The following is a 14,700-nucleotide window of genomic DNA, read 5'->3' as shown; positions in this document are numbered from 1 at the left end:
TAAATTTTAAATTTTTATTTTAGAATATAAAATATAATCTTTTATTTTTAAAATATTTTTTTTATATTTTTTTTGTTCTATAATAAATAATAAAAAATTATATTTTATTTTTTAAAATAAAATTTAAAATTTAAAAAATTCAAATACTCGTCAACAATGGCATTAGATAGAACCCCTCCCGCACACGTGGTGCCACGTCAAGTGTGTACTTACTTCCATACTGGAAAGTCCCAAACTACCCTTCCACACTTGGCTTACAAAATTGCACCAACCCTCACTATCTCAACCTCTTTCATTTTCTCACCAACCCCCATACTATATTAAACCAAAACCAAAACCAAAACAATATTAACTATTAACATAAATTTTTCTTTCTTTTCTTTCTTCACTTGCAATTCTTGGGGGGTTGTTGTGCAAATGCACTATACTCATTCCCCACCAACCTAACCCTTTTATTATACTTTGCAAATCATTACAACCGTGTTCCCTACAAACAATCTCTTTCTTCCATTATGATTTCACATATTTTTCCAAATTAAATGACTTTGTAAAACTGTAACTCACTTCTCTTTGGAACCATTCTCTATTTTCATTTTCCCTTCAAGAATGGCTGCTAACATAAATTTAGCTCCTTCATCTATGTCCGCCACAAGGAGGTTCCATTTTTCTCCATCTTCTTCTTGTTCCTTGGCACCCCATTTGAGTTTTAGAAGGACCAAGTTGGGATTTGAATCCAAAATCCCATCTTTGGCACTGAAAGGATGGAGAAGAACAGAGAATTTGGAGAGCAAGAAAAGGAAAGAACAAGAACATCAACAGTGGAGGAGTACCAGTACCAATGTGAGGTGCACTGCAGAGGGAATAGATGGAGGCATGTTCATTGGAAAAAGAGCCAAAGAAGAAGGTGTTAGGATACCAGAGAGGTTTAAGGTGGTGAGTTTGGTGGCATGTGTTATGTGTCTTTGTAATGCTGACAGGGTTGTTATGTCTGTGGCGGTTGTTCCTCTTGCTTCAAAATATGGATGGTCAAGTTCTTTTCTTGGCATTGTTCAGGTACATATTTTGTTTCCCGAAATAATATTTTATGTTTATAAAATATACACCAACTCAGATGAATCCAAAAAGAAAGAAATTTTGATGATGATGATTCATGAATCAGAGGACAAAAGCAGGCACAAAAAGCCATCCTAGGACTGCAAAAAGAAAATATTTGTTTATTTGAAAAAGGAATCAAATCATATCATATAATGTATCTTTATTATTAATTTATATTTCTTGGATACTGATGATAATTTTTTAAACAAAAAATTATTTCATTTTATTTTGTAGGTACAATATAAATGATTTCTTTTAAAGTCAAATCTGACTTCCTTTTTTTATTTATTTGGTTTGGTTCTGAATTCTGATCATGATTTAGTGAACATGAGGACAAAGCAGGCATACAGAGCTATCATATAAATGTAATCTTGGACTGCAAAAGAAAATACTTTTATATTTGAAAAGGAATCATATCATCTATATTTATTATTAACATATATACAGATTCTACTTCTTTAGGGAAAAAAATTGAAATATTTTCTTGAACATAAGTAATTTCTTTCCAAGCAATCTAAGATGTTTTTGTTTTGGTTTTGGTGGATTATTCACTAACATGAAGATTGATGCCTTATGTATGCAATTACCAGTCATCATTCTTGTGGGGATACATATTCTCCTCTGTGGTTGGAGGAGCTTTGGTGGACAGGTATGGAGGGAAAAGGGTGCTGGCATGGGGTGTTCTTTTGTGGTCTCTGGCAACTCTTCTTACCCCTTTGGCAGCCAACCACTCCACAACAAGCTTATTGGCAATTCGCGCCTTCTTCGGCCTAGCTGAAGGAGTGGCACTTCCATCCATGAGCACTCTCATGTCAAGGTGATTCCTCAAAACTTGTATTGAACATGTAGGCATTGTAGTTATGCCTTTATTTAACACTAGGGAAATGAAGTGCTCGAGTTTTTCAAACCATTCTTGTTCTTGGACGATTAGGTATTACTTAGGTTGGGTTTGGTAAAGCTTTTTGAAGAGGTGCTTGTGCTTTTTAAAAACACAAGTACCTCATTTTGGGTAAATTAAAAAGGCCAAGTACTTGTGTTTGCGGCTTTTAAAAGTTATGGGTGCTTTTTAAAGTTGGTTTGTGCTTATCAAAATTAAAAAAAAAATCTAATATAATAAATATTCAAAATTATCATTATTAATTATTAACACCAAATTTCATTTATTTTCCCACACATATTTTCCGCCGTTATATTGCCATTGAAATAGTCATATATTTCTAATTTCTCAACCTAACCTTCACAAATTCTAACACAATCTTCATATATTTTTTATTTTTCAATCTAATCTTCACAATTTCAACACAAATACATCTCTATCATGTATTAGGCATGAACTTCTATATATTTATATTATTTTGTGCGTTGTTTTTGTATTTTTTAGTAGATGTTTGTTTTTCTCTGTTCTTTAAAACGTGAAGGAGACCTGATTTATGAAAACCAATCATAAAATTTTCGTACACCAACTTCATGAACATTAGTCAAAATTATAATAACAACATATATATACATATGTAAATATAGATATATAATTTTACTTGAGATATGTGTCCCAGTTTCTGTGATTTGTAAAAGTGAGTCAATATATAGTAATAGACGTATCAGTACTAACATTGGATTACATACAAGTTTTATTATTGACTAATGATAACTCTATTTATATTAATATAGAGAGTAAATCAAATAAATATTTAAATTATTGGTCTCTAAAATTTGAAAAAAAAATTATTCTTCGTTATAAATATGTTTATTATAATTTTTTTAATTTTTAAAAGCTGTTTTACCAAACACAATTGCAGTGCTTGTGCTTATTAAAAGCTGTTTTTAACGTGATTTTACCAAACGCGTTGCGGCTTTTAAAAAGTTGTCTTTTAAAAGACAGCTTTCATAAGTTACTTTCAAAAAGTAAAAGCTTTACCAAACCAAGCCTTTACTAGGGGTGGCAACGGGGCGGGTAGGAGCGGGTTTTTCTCTACCCGACCCTGCCCCGCTTCTACCCGCGGGTAGTAAAACATTGAACCCTAACCCGCCCCTGCCAGTACCCGCTCCGCCCCTATCCGCCCCTACAATTATTAAAATCCAATAAATAAAATTAAATTTCAAAATTTATATAACTATTATCACATATATAACATAAATTAAAGTAAAAAATTAAATATGATACAATATTATTAATCATTTACTAATTATTTTACATATATTATACATATTATACATTAAAATCATATATATTATATATATAGCGAGGCGGGTATTACTTAAACCCGACCCCGCCCCGCCTCTCTCAAGAACCCGCCCCACTAAAAATCCGTCCCGCAGGGTAGGGGCGGATATTACCTAAACCCGACCCCGCCCCGCCCCTCCCCTCTCAAGAATCCGCCCCGCTAAAAACCTGCCCCAGTGCGGGATGGGTAATTACCCGCCCCAGCGGGTAGGGACAGGGTGGCTACCCGCGAGTTCAGGTGGCATTGCCATCCCTAGTTGATGCAGTGTAAAACATTTCACATAGTTGTCTGATTTTATCTGTTTTTTCGGGTGACCATTTACGCGATCAATGTAAAAGAGAGTTATTTTTACGAACATGACGTAACGGAATGTACATGTAAAACTGTTTTACTTTATTATCATATTTAGAATAAACCACAAATTCAGAATTTGAAAGATTGAAACACACAATTAGCTTATAAAAGAACTAAACAAGCTTGTGGTACCTGAAAGATATACTCAGTTTAACACATTTCCCCCAAAATGTCATCTTGATTTTATTTCCGTTGGCATTGCTTATTTTCTTATGTGAGTTTGGGGTAATTTGTCAAACGAATTACATCTTTAAGAAACCATGAGCTTAGTTAGCTCTTATTGCTTATTAGCATTTCAGTTTTTCAAGGATTAAAGTGGTGATTTACTTTGTAATCCATGTAATCGACCTAATCCAATAGGACAAGAGTTAGTTGTTCCCGTGGTGAATATCGACGAAACATAGCTTCTCTTATTGTTGTTGGGAATGCATGCAAAGCTTAGTTCTCTGAAAAGTCAATTCTGATCTTTATCTTCATATATATTTTAGTTGGTTCCCAAGTAATGAGAGGGCGAGTGCAGTTGGAATTTCAATGGCTGGATTTCATCTTGGCAATGTCATAGGCTTGTTGCTCACACCAATTATGTTGTCCACTATCGGAATCTCCGGTCCTTTTATCTTATTCTCCTCTCTTGGGTTGCTCTGGGCGACAACATGGGCGTATCGAGTTACAGATGATCCTCAAGAAAGTAATTTCATCAGCATATCAGAGCTAAGATTGATACAAGCTGGAAAAGCAGCTTCTCCCAAGAAAAGCAGCCAGTTTCCTCCACTACGCCTTCTACTATCGAAATTACCATCATGGGCTATCATATTTGCCAATGCAACTAACAATTGGGTGAGTTCTACTTGCCTTTGGATGATAAGAATCAAGATTCGCTTGCTATTATGAACTCGATTTCGAATAACATTGCTGATTGTTTTAAACCGTTGCTTAATTTGCAGGGCTACTTTGTTCTTCTCTCATGGATGCCAGTTTATTTCAAAAGCGTAAGTACTTTCTCAATTTGATCTTGACATAGTTATATTAATGAAAGGGTTTTTTTATTCTGCTTCTTATGTTGTTTGAATAATCAAATGGAGATTACTTATGAATTAAGTAGCTATAGATCCTTCTTGTTTACTCATCGCACTAAGTATGCCATGTTCTGAGCATGTCAAATTAATTTAATTCTGCCTAAAGTTGACATTATTTATCTACAATAACAAAGTCAACTCAGGTGCTTGGTTGTATTCTTGTTTAGTTAGCAACTTTGAAGGTCACATGAACACTGCAATTGAATATTTCTTTCTCCCCCCCTTTTTTTTGGTTTTGTTTAGTTCCCTTTTTGAGTGTTGGATTGAACTTGAGCAGAAGTAATTTATATAGACAAATGAAGCATGGAACTTTCAATAATGACTCTTTTTCTTATTTATAATTTCTGCAGGTATATAATGTGAATTTGAAGCAAGCAGCTTGGTTTAGTGCAGTTCCATGGGCAACAATGGCCATTTCAGGCTATCTTGCTGGTTCTATATCAGACTCCTTAATCAACAAAGGGTACCCCACAACATTTGTCAGGAAGGTCATGCAGGTAATTTACCTTTTTCATCGGCACCATCATGCCAAAGGATGTTTCTGACCATTTGAATTGCTATGCCTATTACCTAGCTGTGAAAACAAAAATTGAAAGGAAAATATATATGTTCACTTTGAAACAATAATGGTGCATTTACGAGTCGGAATTTTGGAGGGAAGGGGAAAAGTCCGATAAGCACATTTAAAGCGAGTTCGCCTCTATAGTGTGGAAGTAAATATCAATCTACCCCTAAATCAATAAAGTACATCGTGAACTAACTTGAGTTGGTCGAGTAACCAACTCATTCGTCTGCTTAAGTAAGTGTTTGGGGGTTCAAATTCATATTATTAACCAACAAGACTATTTCCTCATTCATGTTGATTTTTAGTACTAATATATATCTGAAGTATTATATTATCTAAGGGCATGAATGTGCACCATTAGCCCGAGTTTGAACTTTGAACCATGAATACTTTTTGTTACTTACAGACCATTGGATTCATTGGGCCAGCAGTGACCTTACTGTGCCTATATTATGCCAATTCACCAACAACTGCTGCCACTCTCATGACTGCGGCTCTGAGCTTGAGTTCTTTCAGCCAGGCCGGCTTTATGCTAAATATACAAGTAAGTTCAACTCTCAAAATTTCAACATACCCTTTAAGAAAAGCATACTTATCATATTTGATGCAAACTTAGAAGAGAGATGTTATCTGTACGCAATGTTTGTGTTAACACGATGTTGACATAGTCCTTATATCCATCGTTCCATGCGGTGTAAGTTCCATTTGGTTTGGGTGTTAATCCCATATAATAGTGAACGAGAGTATATTGTCATGATGTGTAGTAAATGCTCTCTTCATATAACATTAAGTGAAGATTCACGTACAGTTGTGTTCCCGTGAAGTTGATAGTTATATCGGTTTGATGACAATTTAATCAAATTCTAAACTTGTTAAATCATTTAACAGTTTTCAACTATCAACTTCACATAAAAATAACTGCATGAATGTTTTTGCCATAACATTACCCAAATTACAAGTTACATTGGTTACACCAGAACCTCACAATTTTCACATTTGTATATGGTCAGGATATTGCTCCTCAGTATGCAGGAATACTACATGGTAATGGATTTATTTAATCAAATAATGTATTATATTTATAGGGAATACTTTTTTTTTCATTTTATTTTAACATTTTCTTTTTGCTTATAATAATTTATTACTACAGGAATATCAAATTCAGCTGGGACTTTAGCAGCTATCATAAGCACAATTGGAACCGGTTATTTTGTACAGTGGCTGGGTTCATTTCAGGCTTTCTTAACTTTAACAGCAGCTCTTTATTTTGTCACAACCATTTTTTGGAATCTTTTTGCTACAGGCGACCAAGTTTTGTGAGTTTCTTATTCATTCTGAAATGTTTTCACATTTGAGAATCTGAATCTTAGAAGATTTCCAAGTTCAAATTCTCATGAACGTGACAGCATTTAATAACGGCACGTTTTGTGGGGAAATTTTCCACATCTTTGCATCCCGATAAAAGCCGAAGGAGAAAATCATTGGTTTCAAAATTGGGGGGTGATCTACTAGGAGAAAGAAATGAATGAAGATCATTTTTTTATTTATATAGTTTATTATCTTAAAATGAGATTCGTCACGTATTTAGTAGTTCTAAAATGAAACGAATAAAGTGTAGGTTTCTTCTTTATATTTTCATAAATTTTTTAAATGAACCAAAAATTGTGACGTGTGTGTGGATAATGTGTATATAGTTTTAGGTTGTTTAGAAAGTGATAGGATGAATATGGTTGGTGTGTATCAATAATATAGTTTACGTTCTTGTATAGATTACGAGAAAATATGCGATGAATAATCTATTTACTATTTTGATGCATAATTTTACGTGTTACACTGAAATACTTAAACTAAAATTCAGTTCCCTGTTACCATTGGGATTGCGTCAAGTGTATATCAAATTGATGTGCCAACTTAATTTTGTTACATCCACGACAATGGAGTTTAACCTAAGATTTATGATCGGACCATCCCTACTACTTTTTGGTTGTGCACAGTATTTTTTAGTTCGATAGATCAAAGACTAATTCGTATGTATCTAAGTTCTATTTAATGGTCTGTTGTTAGCCAATAAGTTATTGCATACATAAAGTGGGATTCAAATTTTCGATACTATCGGACGAGTGATCTCCAACTCAAGTTGATTACCATCGCTACTACTTGATCATTATGTTACTTACCCTCAGTCTTAAAATTGGAATATTTTTTAATATTCAAAATACTGCAAGTCTTTACCAATGCAAAATAATGTTATTTTGTTCTAGAACAACTCAAATTTTCAAAGATGTAACTGCCATTTTGCCATTCTCTCCCACGGTCTCACCACCATCTCATTCGTGTTGAAACTTCTTGGATGATAGGTAATTAGACGTACCATGTTAACATCCATAATGTATTTCACTTCTCTAAATCCTACCTTTATTAAAAAAAAAAAAACATTAAAGAAAACAATCAAAATGGAATTTAAATAAATAAGAAGATTTGGAAGGACTTGAACTAAATTTTCTTATATATATATATATATTTGGTAACTAATTTTTTATGTGTACAAAGTATTTTTTATTTTTTTATTATATTAGCATTTATAAAAATTGCATTTAAAATTTATGCGTATTATAAATATTTGTTGGGCCACTTCTTTTTATATAAAATAATTGACATAAAATCAATTCTAACTCAATAATTAAAAAATCTGTAAGAAACATAACTTGAATTGATTTGGTTCAATTCTCAAAGAAAATTATTTTAGAACCTAAGAGTCGAAGACCAAAAAGAATGTGAGCATGGCTACTAGGAGATATTGTTTTCATGGAGACTCAAATTTGCAAGGCAGTGTGGTTCCATGTTCGTAGTTCGGAAAAAGTGATATGGAATCTCACAGAATTGAGAAGATCACGAGTTGTTTAGGGTTAAACAATTGTGTATGAAATTCAGCTACATAAATAATTAAATATAAATATATTCAAGTTTTCATATGATATTATATTACTAGCTGTTCTGAGAAAATATCTTAAAATAATGTAGTTTGGATCTAGACGTGAGGTTCAGACTCCTTTGAATGAAATTTCAATTTATTCATTAGAGGAGTGAAGTTGTCCGATGTTTTTGAGTGGATGGTGATGGGGTACCTACAACGGACCCAGATGTTTAAGTTAGTAAGGATTTAAGATAGGTTTAAGTGGATTGGGATTGAGAAATACCTGAATTTGATAGAGTATTTATAGAGGTAGGTAATGATTTGACCATCACTCATGTATCTTTCCACCTTGTGATGGTGGATAGTTTCTTCCTTAATATCTAGGAAGTTATCTCACGTTGTGGTGGTAACTGAGCTGTGGATAACCTCTGTTATGGTGTTTGACATGGTATTACTTGTCATGCAAGTTAGGTCGGGCGTGGGTTGTGAAACCGATGTCTCGAGCAGATCAGGCGATCTGACCCACGTGTCTAACCAACACAATCTTGGTGGATCTGTTGGGCTTTTTGGACTTCTTGTGTAATTGGATTTGTTTATTTGGATCCTGGCTTTTATCTTTGGGTCAGGATATGAACACTAGCCTATATTAAATAATGGACTATGTTGGTTGTTGCCTGGCTTAGATAATTACTATCTTCAATATTTTAAGAAAAAATAAGTTAAAGATTTGTTTAAGATTTATTTTAAAATTTTAATGTAAGATCTAATTTTTTTATTAATGTTTTATAAACACATTTCACAAAAAGAACTAGTGAAAATATTATTTTTTGTCAGATTACAATAGGTGAGTCTCAAATTTGAGACCTTTACATGGAAAAGGAGGATATATACTATTGAGATACAGTTCGTTAGCACCAATAGAAGTAATTTGAGCATGAATCATTTTGCTATAGGATCTAATGAAAAGATGATGTGAACGTTAATTTTCTAATAAGAGTGTAAGATTTTTGTAAATTGACACCATTTGTTAATGGTCCATCGATACAAAATACAACATAGACAAAGAAAGTTAGGTAACATTTGGTATAGGGTATTGGGACTAAAATTGGGAGATTGAGATTCAGTGTTGTGTTTGGTGGACAGAGATTAGAATTAAAATTTTAATTTCGAGACACAAAATTTAAGTTCTTTCACTACCTTCAAAAAGTGGAGATATAGGGAACTAAAATTTTGGGGACAGAGACTAAAACTTTAATAATATTACTTTTCTAAAATGTTCTCATTCAAAATTTTACATTCTAAGTTTATCCTTTCACACTCCCCCATCCACAGCCAACACTACTCTTTACAGCCCCTACCTCTTACCTCCTAATCCAACTCCACCTCTCACCCCTACCACCATACCTCTGTTATCATCCCTCCTTGCAATCCACCACTACCAACAACAATTATAACAAGAACAACAACAATATCATAAACATATTTTAAAATCAAAACAGAGAGAGAAGAAAAGAGAAAAAAAAAGAAAGAAAAAAGAGGAAGGAAGGAGGAGACAGCGGTGACAAAAAGAAGGCCCGCTGTCGCCAAACAAAGAATGGATGGGATGACGAAGGAGGCGACACTAGAGCCTGAGTTAGAGATGCATCTAGAGGAATATGTGACGGCATGGATTGGAGTGGATAGTAGGTAGGGGTGTTCATGATTCAGTTTTTTCATAAACTGAACTGAAACTGAAACCATTTTAAATGGTTTAGAAACTGAACCAAACTACTTTGTCAAATAAGAAACTTGTTTTAAACTAGTTTACAATACAGTGCACCAGTTTAAACCAGTTCATAAAAATAAAATTTTTTAATAGAAAAAACCAATTTAAACTGGTTTATAGGGTAAAATTAGTTTTAACTTTTAACATATATAAAATTAGTTTTTACATTTTCTCTCTCCCCTCCTCTCTCTCTCTCTCTCCTTTTCTCTCCTTCTCTCTCTCCCGCATCTCTCTCTTTCTCCCCCTCTCTCTTCCCCCTCTCTCTCTTTCTCCCCTCTCCCTCTCTCCCCCCCTCTTTCTCTCTTTCTCTCTCCCCCTCTCCCTGCTCTCTCTCTCTCTCCTTCTCCTCTTCCTCTCTCTCTCTTCTTCTCTCCCTCTCTCCATCCTCTCTCTCTTTTCCTTTTCTCTCTCTCTCTCTCTCTTTCTCCCCCTTCCCCTCTTTCTTCCCTCCCCTCTCTTTGTCTTTCTCTCTCTCTCCCCCTCCTCTCTCCCTCCCTCTCTCTCTCTCTCCCTTTTCTCCCTCTCTATCCCTTTCTCTCATTCTTTCTCTCCTCTCTCTCTCTCTCTCTCTCTCCCCCTTTTCTCCTTTCCTCTCCCCCTCCACTCTCTCTTTCTCTCCCTCCATCTCTCTCTCTCTTAACATATATAAAATTAGATTTTACATTCTCTTTCTTATCCTCTCTCTCTCCTTCTCCCTCTTCTCTCTTTATCTCTCTCTCTGCTCTCTCTTTTTCTCTTTTCTTCCCCTCTTCCTCTCTTTCTCCTCTTCTCTCCCTCTCTCTCTTCTCTCCCTTTCTCTCTCTCCTTCCCCTCTCACTCTTCCTCTTCTCTCCCCCTTTCCCTCTCTTTGTCTTCCCCTCTCTCTCCCCCTTTTTCTTTTCTCCCTTCCCCTCTCTCTTCTTATCTTCCTCTCTCTCTCCCCTGCCCCTTTTTCTCCCCTTCTCCTTTCTTTCTCTCTCCCTTTTCTCCCTCTATCCCTTTCTCTCACTCTCTCCCTCTTTCTCCTTCCCTCTTCCCCTCCTCTCTCTCTCCCTCTCTCTTTCTCTCTCACTTTCTCTCCTTCTCTCTCTTCCTCTCTCTCTCTTGCACTCTTTCTCCCCCTCCCTTCTCTCTCTTTCTCTCTCTCCTCTTCCTCCTCTCTCTCTTTTTCCTATCTCTCCTTCTTCCTCTTTTTTCTGTTTTTCTCTCTTTCTCCTTCTCTCTCTTATTTTAGAGAAAATAGGGGAGAGAGAGAGGAGGGATATAGAGTGAGAGAAGATTGAGAGAGAAAGAGAAAAGAGAGAAAGAAAGGGAAGAAAGAGGAGAAAGAGAGAGAGGAGGGAGAAGAAATAGAGAAAAGAGGAGAGAAAAGAAGGAAAGGGGAGAGAGAGAAATAGGAGAGAAAAGAAAAAAAGGAAAAAGAGAGAGAGAGAGAAAGAAGAATAGAGAAGGGAGGGAGAGAGAGTAGGGAGAGGAGAGGGAGAAACAAAAGGGGAGAGAGAGAGAGAGAGAGAAGGGGAAGGGAGGGGGAGCGAGGGAGAGGGGAGAAAAAAGAGAGGGAGAGAGCGAGAGGAAATAGAGAGAGAGAGAGGAGGGAAAGAAAGAGGAGAAGGAGAGAGAGAGAGAGAGAGGAAGAAAGAGGGAGAGAGAGAGAGAAAGAAAGGAAAGGGGAGAGCGAGGAAAAGGAGGGGGAGAGAGAGAGAGAGAGAGAGAGAGAGAGAGAGAGAGAAAGAGAGAGGAAGGAAGGGGGAGAAAGAGGGAAAATGAGAGAGATGGGAGGGGAGGGAGAGGAGAGAGAGAGAGAAAGAAAAGGGAAAAGAGATGGAAAGGAGGGAGAGAGAGAGATGAGAGGGAAAAAGAGGAGGAGGAGAGAGAGAAAGAGAAAAGAAAGAGACAAAAAGGGAGAGGGAGAGAAAGAGAGAGGAAAATGAGAGAGAGAAAGGGGAGAGAGAGAGAGAGAGAGAGAGAAAGAGAGAGAGAGAGAAAAGGAGGAAGAAAAAGAGGAGGGAGAGAGATAGAGAAGGGAGAGAAGGAAGAAAGGGGAAAGAGAAAGAGAAGGGAGAGAGGAGGGGAGAAAGAGGAGAGAGAGAGGAAGGGGGGAGAGAGAGAAAGAGTATGTAAAAACTAATTTTAGAGTTTAAATAAAACCAATTTTAATTTGGTTTAAAACTAAACTGAGCCATAAAAACTGGTTTTTAATAAACTGTTTTCATAAAAACTATGGTTTCAGTTCAGTTTCAATTCAGTTCAGTGAAACCAGTTTTTTTGCACACCCCTAATATTAGGTGCTAGGGACGACGTCGAAGGCAACAATTGATACTTCCAACAACTTCTAAACTCGAGATGGTTGTTGACGGTGGGGCTTGAAAGCGGCGAGGCCTCTGAACTTGAGAACTCTATGTATTATATATGATATTTTAAATAAATTATATTTTATAAATATTTTAATAAAAATTTATATTATAAAATAATATTTTAACAAGATAATTAGTTAATAAATTTTAATATAACAATTTAATTATTTTTCAAATAATAAAATAAAATTTAATTATTTTATATTTGTATGTTGTAGTTTGGAATATTATTTTAATATAATTTTTTAATATTCTAAAAATTTTATTACATGATAATTGATCTCATAAATAAAAAAGATTTATGGTTTTATATTTATTATTTAAAGATAAAAAATTATGTTTGTCATTTAAATATTGTATATTAAAAGATACTTATTTATTTATGTACTAGTAATGTCTAGTGTATTCTATATTTATTACAGTCTATTAATACTATTCTTTTATAGTAGTTTTTTTATTTACATTTAATAAAATCCAATGATTTATAAAAATATGACACATTCAATATGTACAAAATTGTTGTGCTTATTATAAACATACCTCTCATTCTTCATAGTAGCCAACAAATTTTTTAAACATGTCTCATGTCTCTACAACATTTTTGATCTATGACTGTGGTTTTTTAGTCACGGTAATAAATTGTGACTCTAGGCCCTCTATGGTTATGGTTTTTGGTCGTGACCTAAAAAATTTTTTTTTGTCACGGCTTTTTTAAAATTTATGGTCTAAAAGTACCTATGGTCACGAATTTTAAAAACAGGTTGGCCAAAAGGTACCTATGGTCATGGTTTTAGAGGATGACCTAAAGGGATCTATAATCATGGTTTTAAAGAGTGACCTAAAAGGGTCTCTAGTCACGATTTTTCAAAGAAAGGTGACCTAAAAGGGGTCTATGTTCATGATTTTGAAGAGTAACCTAAAAAGATCTATGGTCACAGTTTTTGGAGGGTGACCAAAGGAGATATATGGTCATAATTTTGAAGAGTGACCTAAAAGATTCTATAGTCACGTTTTTTTCAAAAAAGGGTGACTTAAAAGAGTCTATGGTCACGATTTTGGAGGGTGACCAAAAGGGATCTACGGTCACGATTTTGAAGAGTGACTTAAAAGGGTTTATAGTCACAGTTTTACAAAAGAATGACCTAGCTAGAAGAGTCTATGGTAGTGGTTTCTGGGGTGGCCTAAAGGGATCTATGGTCACGGTTTTGAAAAGTGACCTAAAAGGGTCTATGGTCACAGTTTTGGTGGGTGATCTAAAGGGGTCTGTGGTCACAGTTTTGAAAAGTGATCTAAAATGGTCTATGGTCACAGTTTTACAAAAGGGTGACTTAAAAGGGATCTACGGTCACGGTTTTGGAGAGTGACCTAAAAGGGTCTATGATCATAGTTTTATAAAAGGATGACCTAAAATGAGTTTATAGTCACTGTTTTGGAGGATGACTCACGATTTTAAAGAGTGACTTAAAAGGATCTATGGTCAAAGTTTTACAAAAAAGTGACCTAAAGAGATCTATAGTCAAGATTTTGGGAGTGACATAAAGGAATTTATGGTTACAATTTTAAAGAGTGACCTAAAATTAAAAGAGTCTATGGTCACGATTTTAATGAATTAGGATTGTTATATATTTTTTTTAAAAATTAGTCATGGTACATAATTAGAACTAAAAAAACTCCACCCCAAAACGACGTCATTTGACGTTAAAAAAAATATAGTTACTCATTTCTCACTTTCTGAACCCACTCCTAGCTCTCTCACTCTCACCTCACCTTCCAAAATGATAGCCACCACAGCTCTCTTTCTCTGTCTCCTCGATTCACTGCCACCACACTCTCGCCTCCGTCACCGCGCCTCTCATCGGAACCACCATATTGTGTACTCACAAGTCGCGTCTCGCCTTTCTCCTCTGTCTGTGTTGTGTGCTTGAAGCCCCCAATCCATGCCCACTTTACTCTCTCAATCTCAAGTTCTCTCGTCTTCGGTCTCTCACTGTCTCCGGTCTCGCACTCAAGGTTGTTGTCGCTCTGTCTTGTCACCGTCTCGCACTCAATCATGCGCCTTCTCTGCGCTTGTCGTCATTGGCGGCAGAAGCAGCACGTTTTGTCACTACAAAAAAAATACAATTATATTGTAACAAAATATCTGATAAACTGCTATTTTACGGTTTATTTTGTCTTGAATTGAGCTTATTTTATCCATTATTCTCACACTTATGTATATAAATTGCATGTTTTACATTTTCCTTCCAAATTCTGTGCTTTGATTGAAACCATGCTTCTTTGGCCTTAAATTTGCTAATTTTAATCTTCTCTTATTACCATTCGATACCGTGATATGTGTGTTCAGTGTTTTTAGGTTTTATAGGGCAGGAATGGCTT

General features: G+C 35.2%; 1 protein-coding gene across 1 annotated transcript; it reads left to right on the top strand.

Moving 5' to 3' along the window:
• Window positions 1-337: 337 nt before the first annotated feature.
• Window positions 338-7,131, top strand: LOC112743591 (probable anion transporter 3, chloroplastic). Its single transcript, XM_025792869.3, has 8 exons — window positions 338-1,053; window positions 1,686-1,912; window positions 4,160-4,508; window positions 4,616-4,660; window positions 5,098-5,244; window positions 5,719-5,856; window positions 6,323-6,356; window positions 6,463-7,131. Exons 1-8 carry the CDS (start codon window positions 607-609, stop codon window positions 6,630-6,632), a joined length of 1,557 nt encoding a protein of 518 aa, XP_025648654.1. The 5' UTR covers window positions 338-606; the 3' UTR covers window positions 6,633-7,131.
• The last annotated feature ends 7,569 nt before the right edge of the window (window positions 7,132-14,700 follow it).

The sequence above is a fragment of the Arachis hypogaea genome, chromosome 14 (assembly GCF_003086295.3).
Source record: "Arachis hypogaea cultivar Tifrunner chromosome 14, arahy.Tifrunner.gnm2.J5K5, whole genome shotgun sequence".
Taxonomy (NCBI): Eukaryota; Viridiplantae; Streptophyta; class Magnoliopsida; order Fabales; family Fabaceae; genus Arachis; species Arachis hypogaea.
Note: the sequence above shows the minus strand (reverse complement) of the source record. Positions and strands in the feature narration are given on the sequence as shown.

Excerpts from the sequence above, each read along its gene's own strand:
- LOC112743591 (XM_025792869.3), top strand. The coding sequence starts at position 607 with ATGGCTGCTAACATAAATTTAGCTCCTTCATCTATGTCCGCCACAAGG. Across the intron at positions 1,054-1,685 it reads CTTTTCTTGGCATTGTTCAG|TCATCATTCTTGTGGGGATA; the intron begins GTACATATTTTG and ends TGCAATTACCAG. Across the intron at positions 6,357-6,462 it reads GTATGCAGGAATACTACATG|GAATATCAAATTCAGCTGGG; the intron begins GTAATGGATTTA and ends TTATTACTACAG.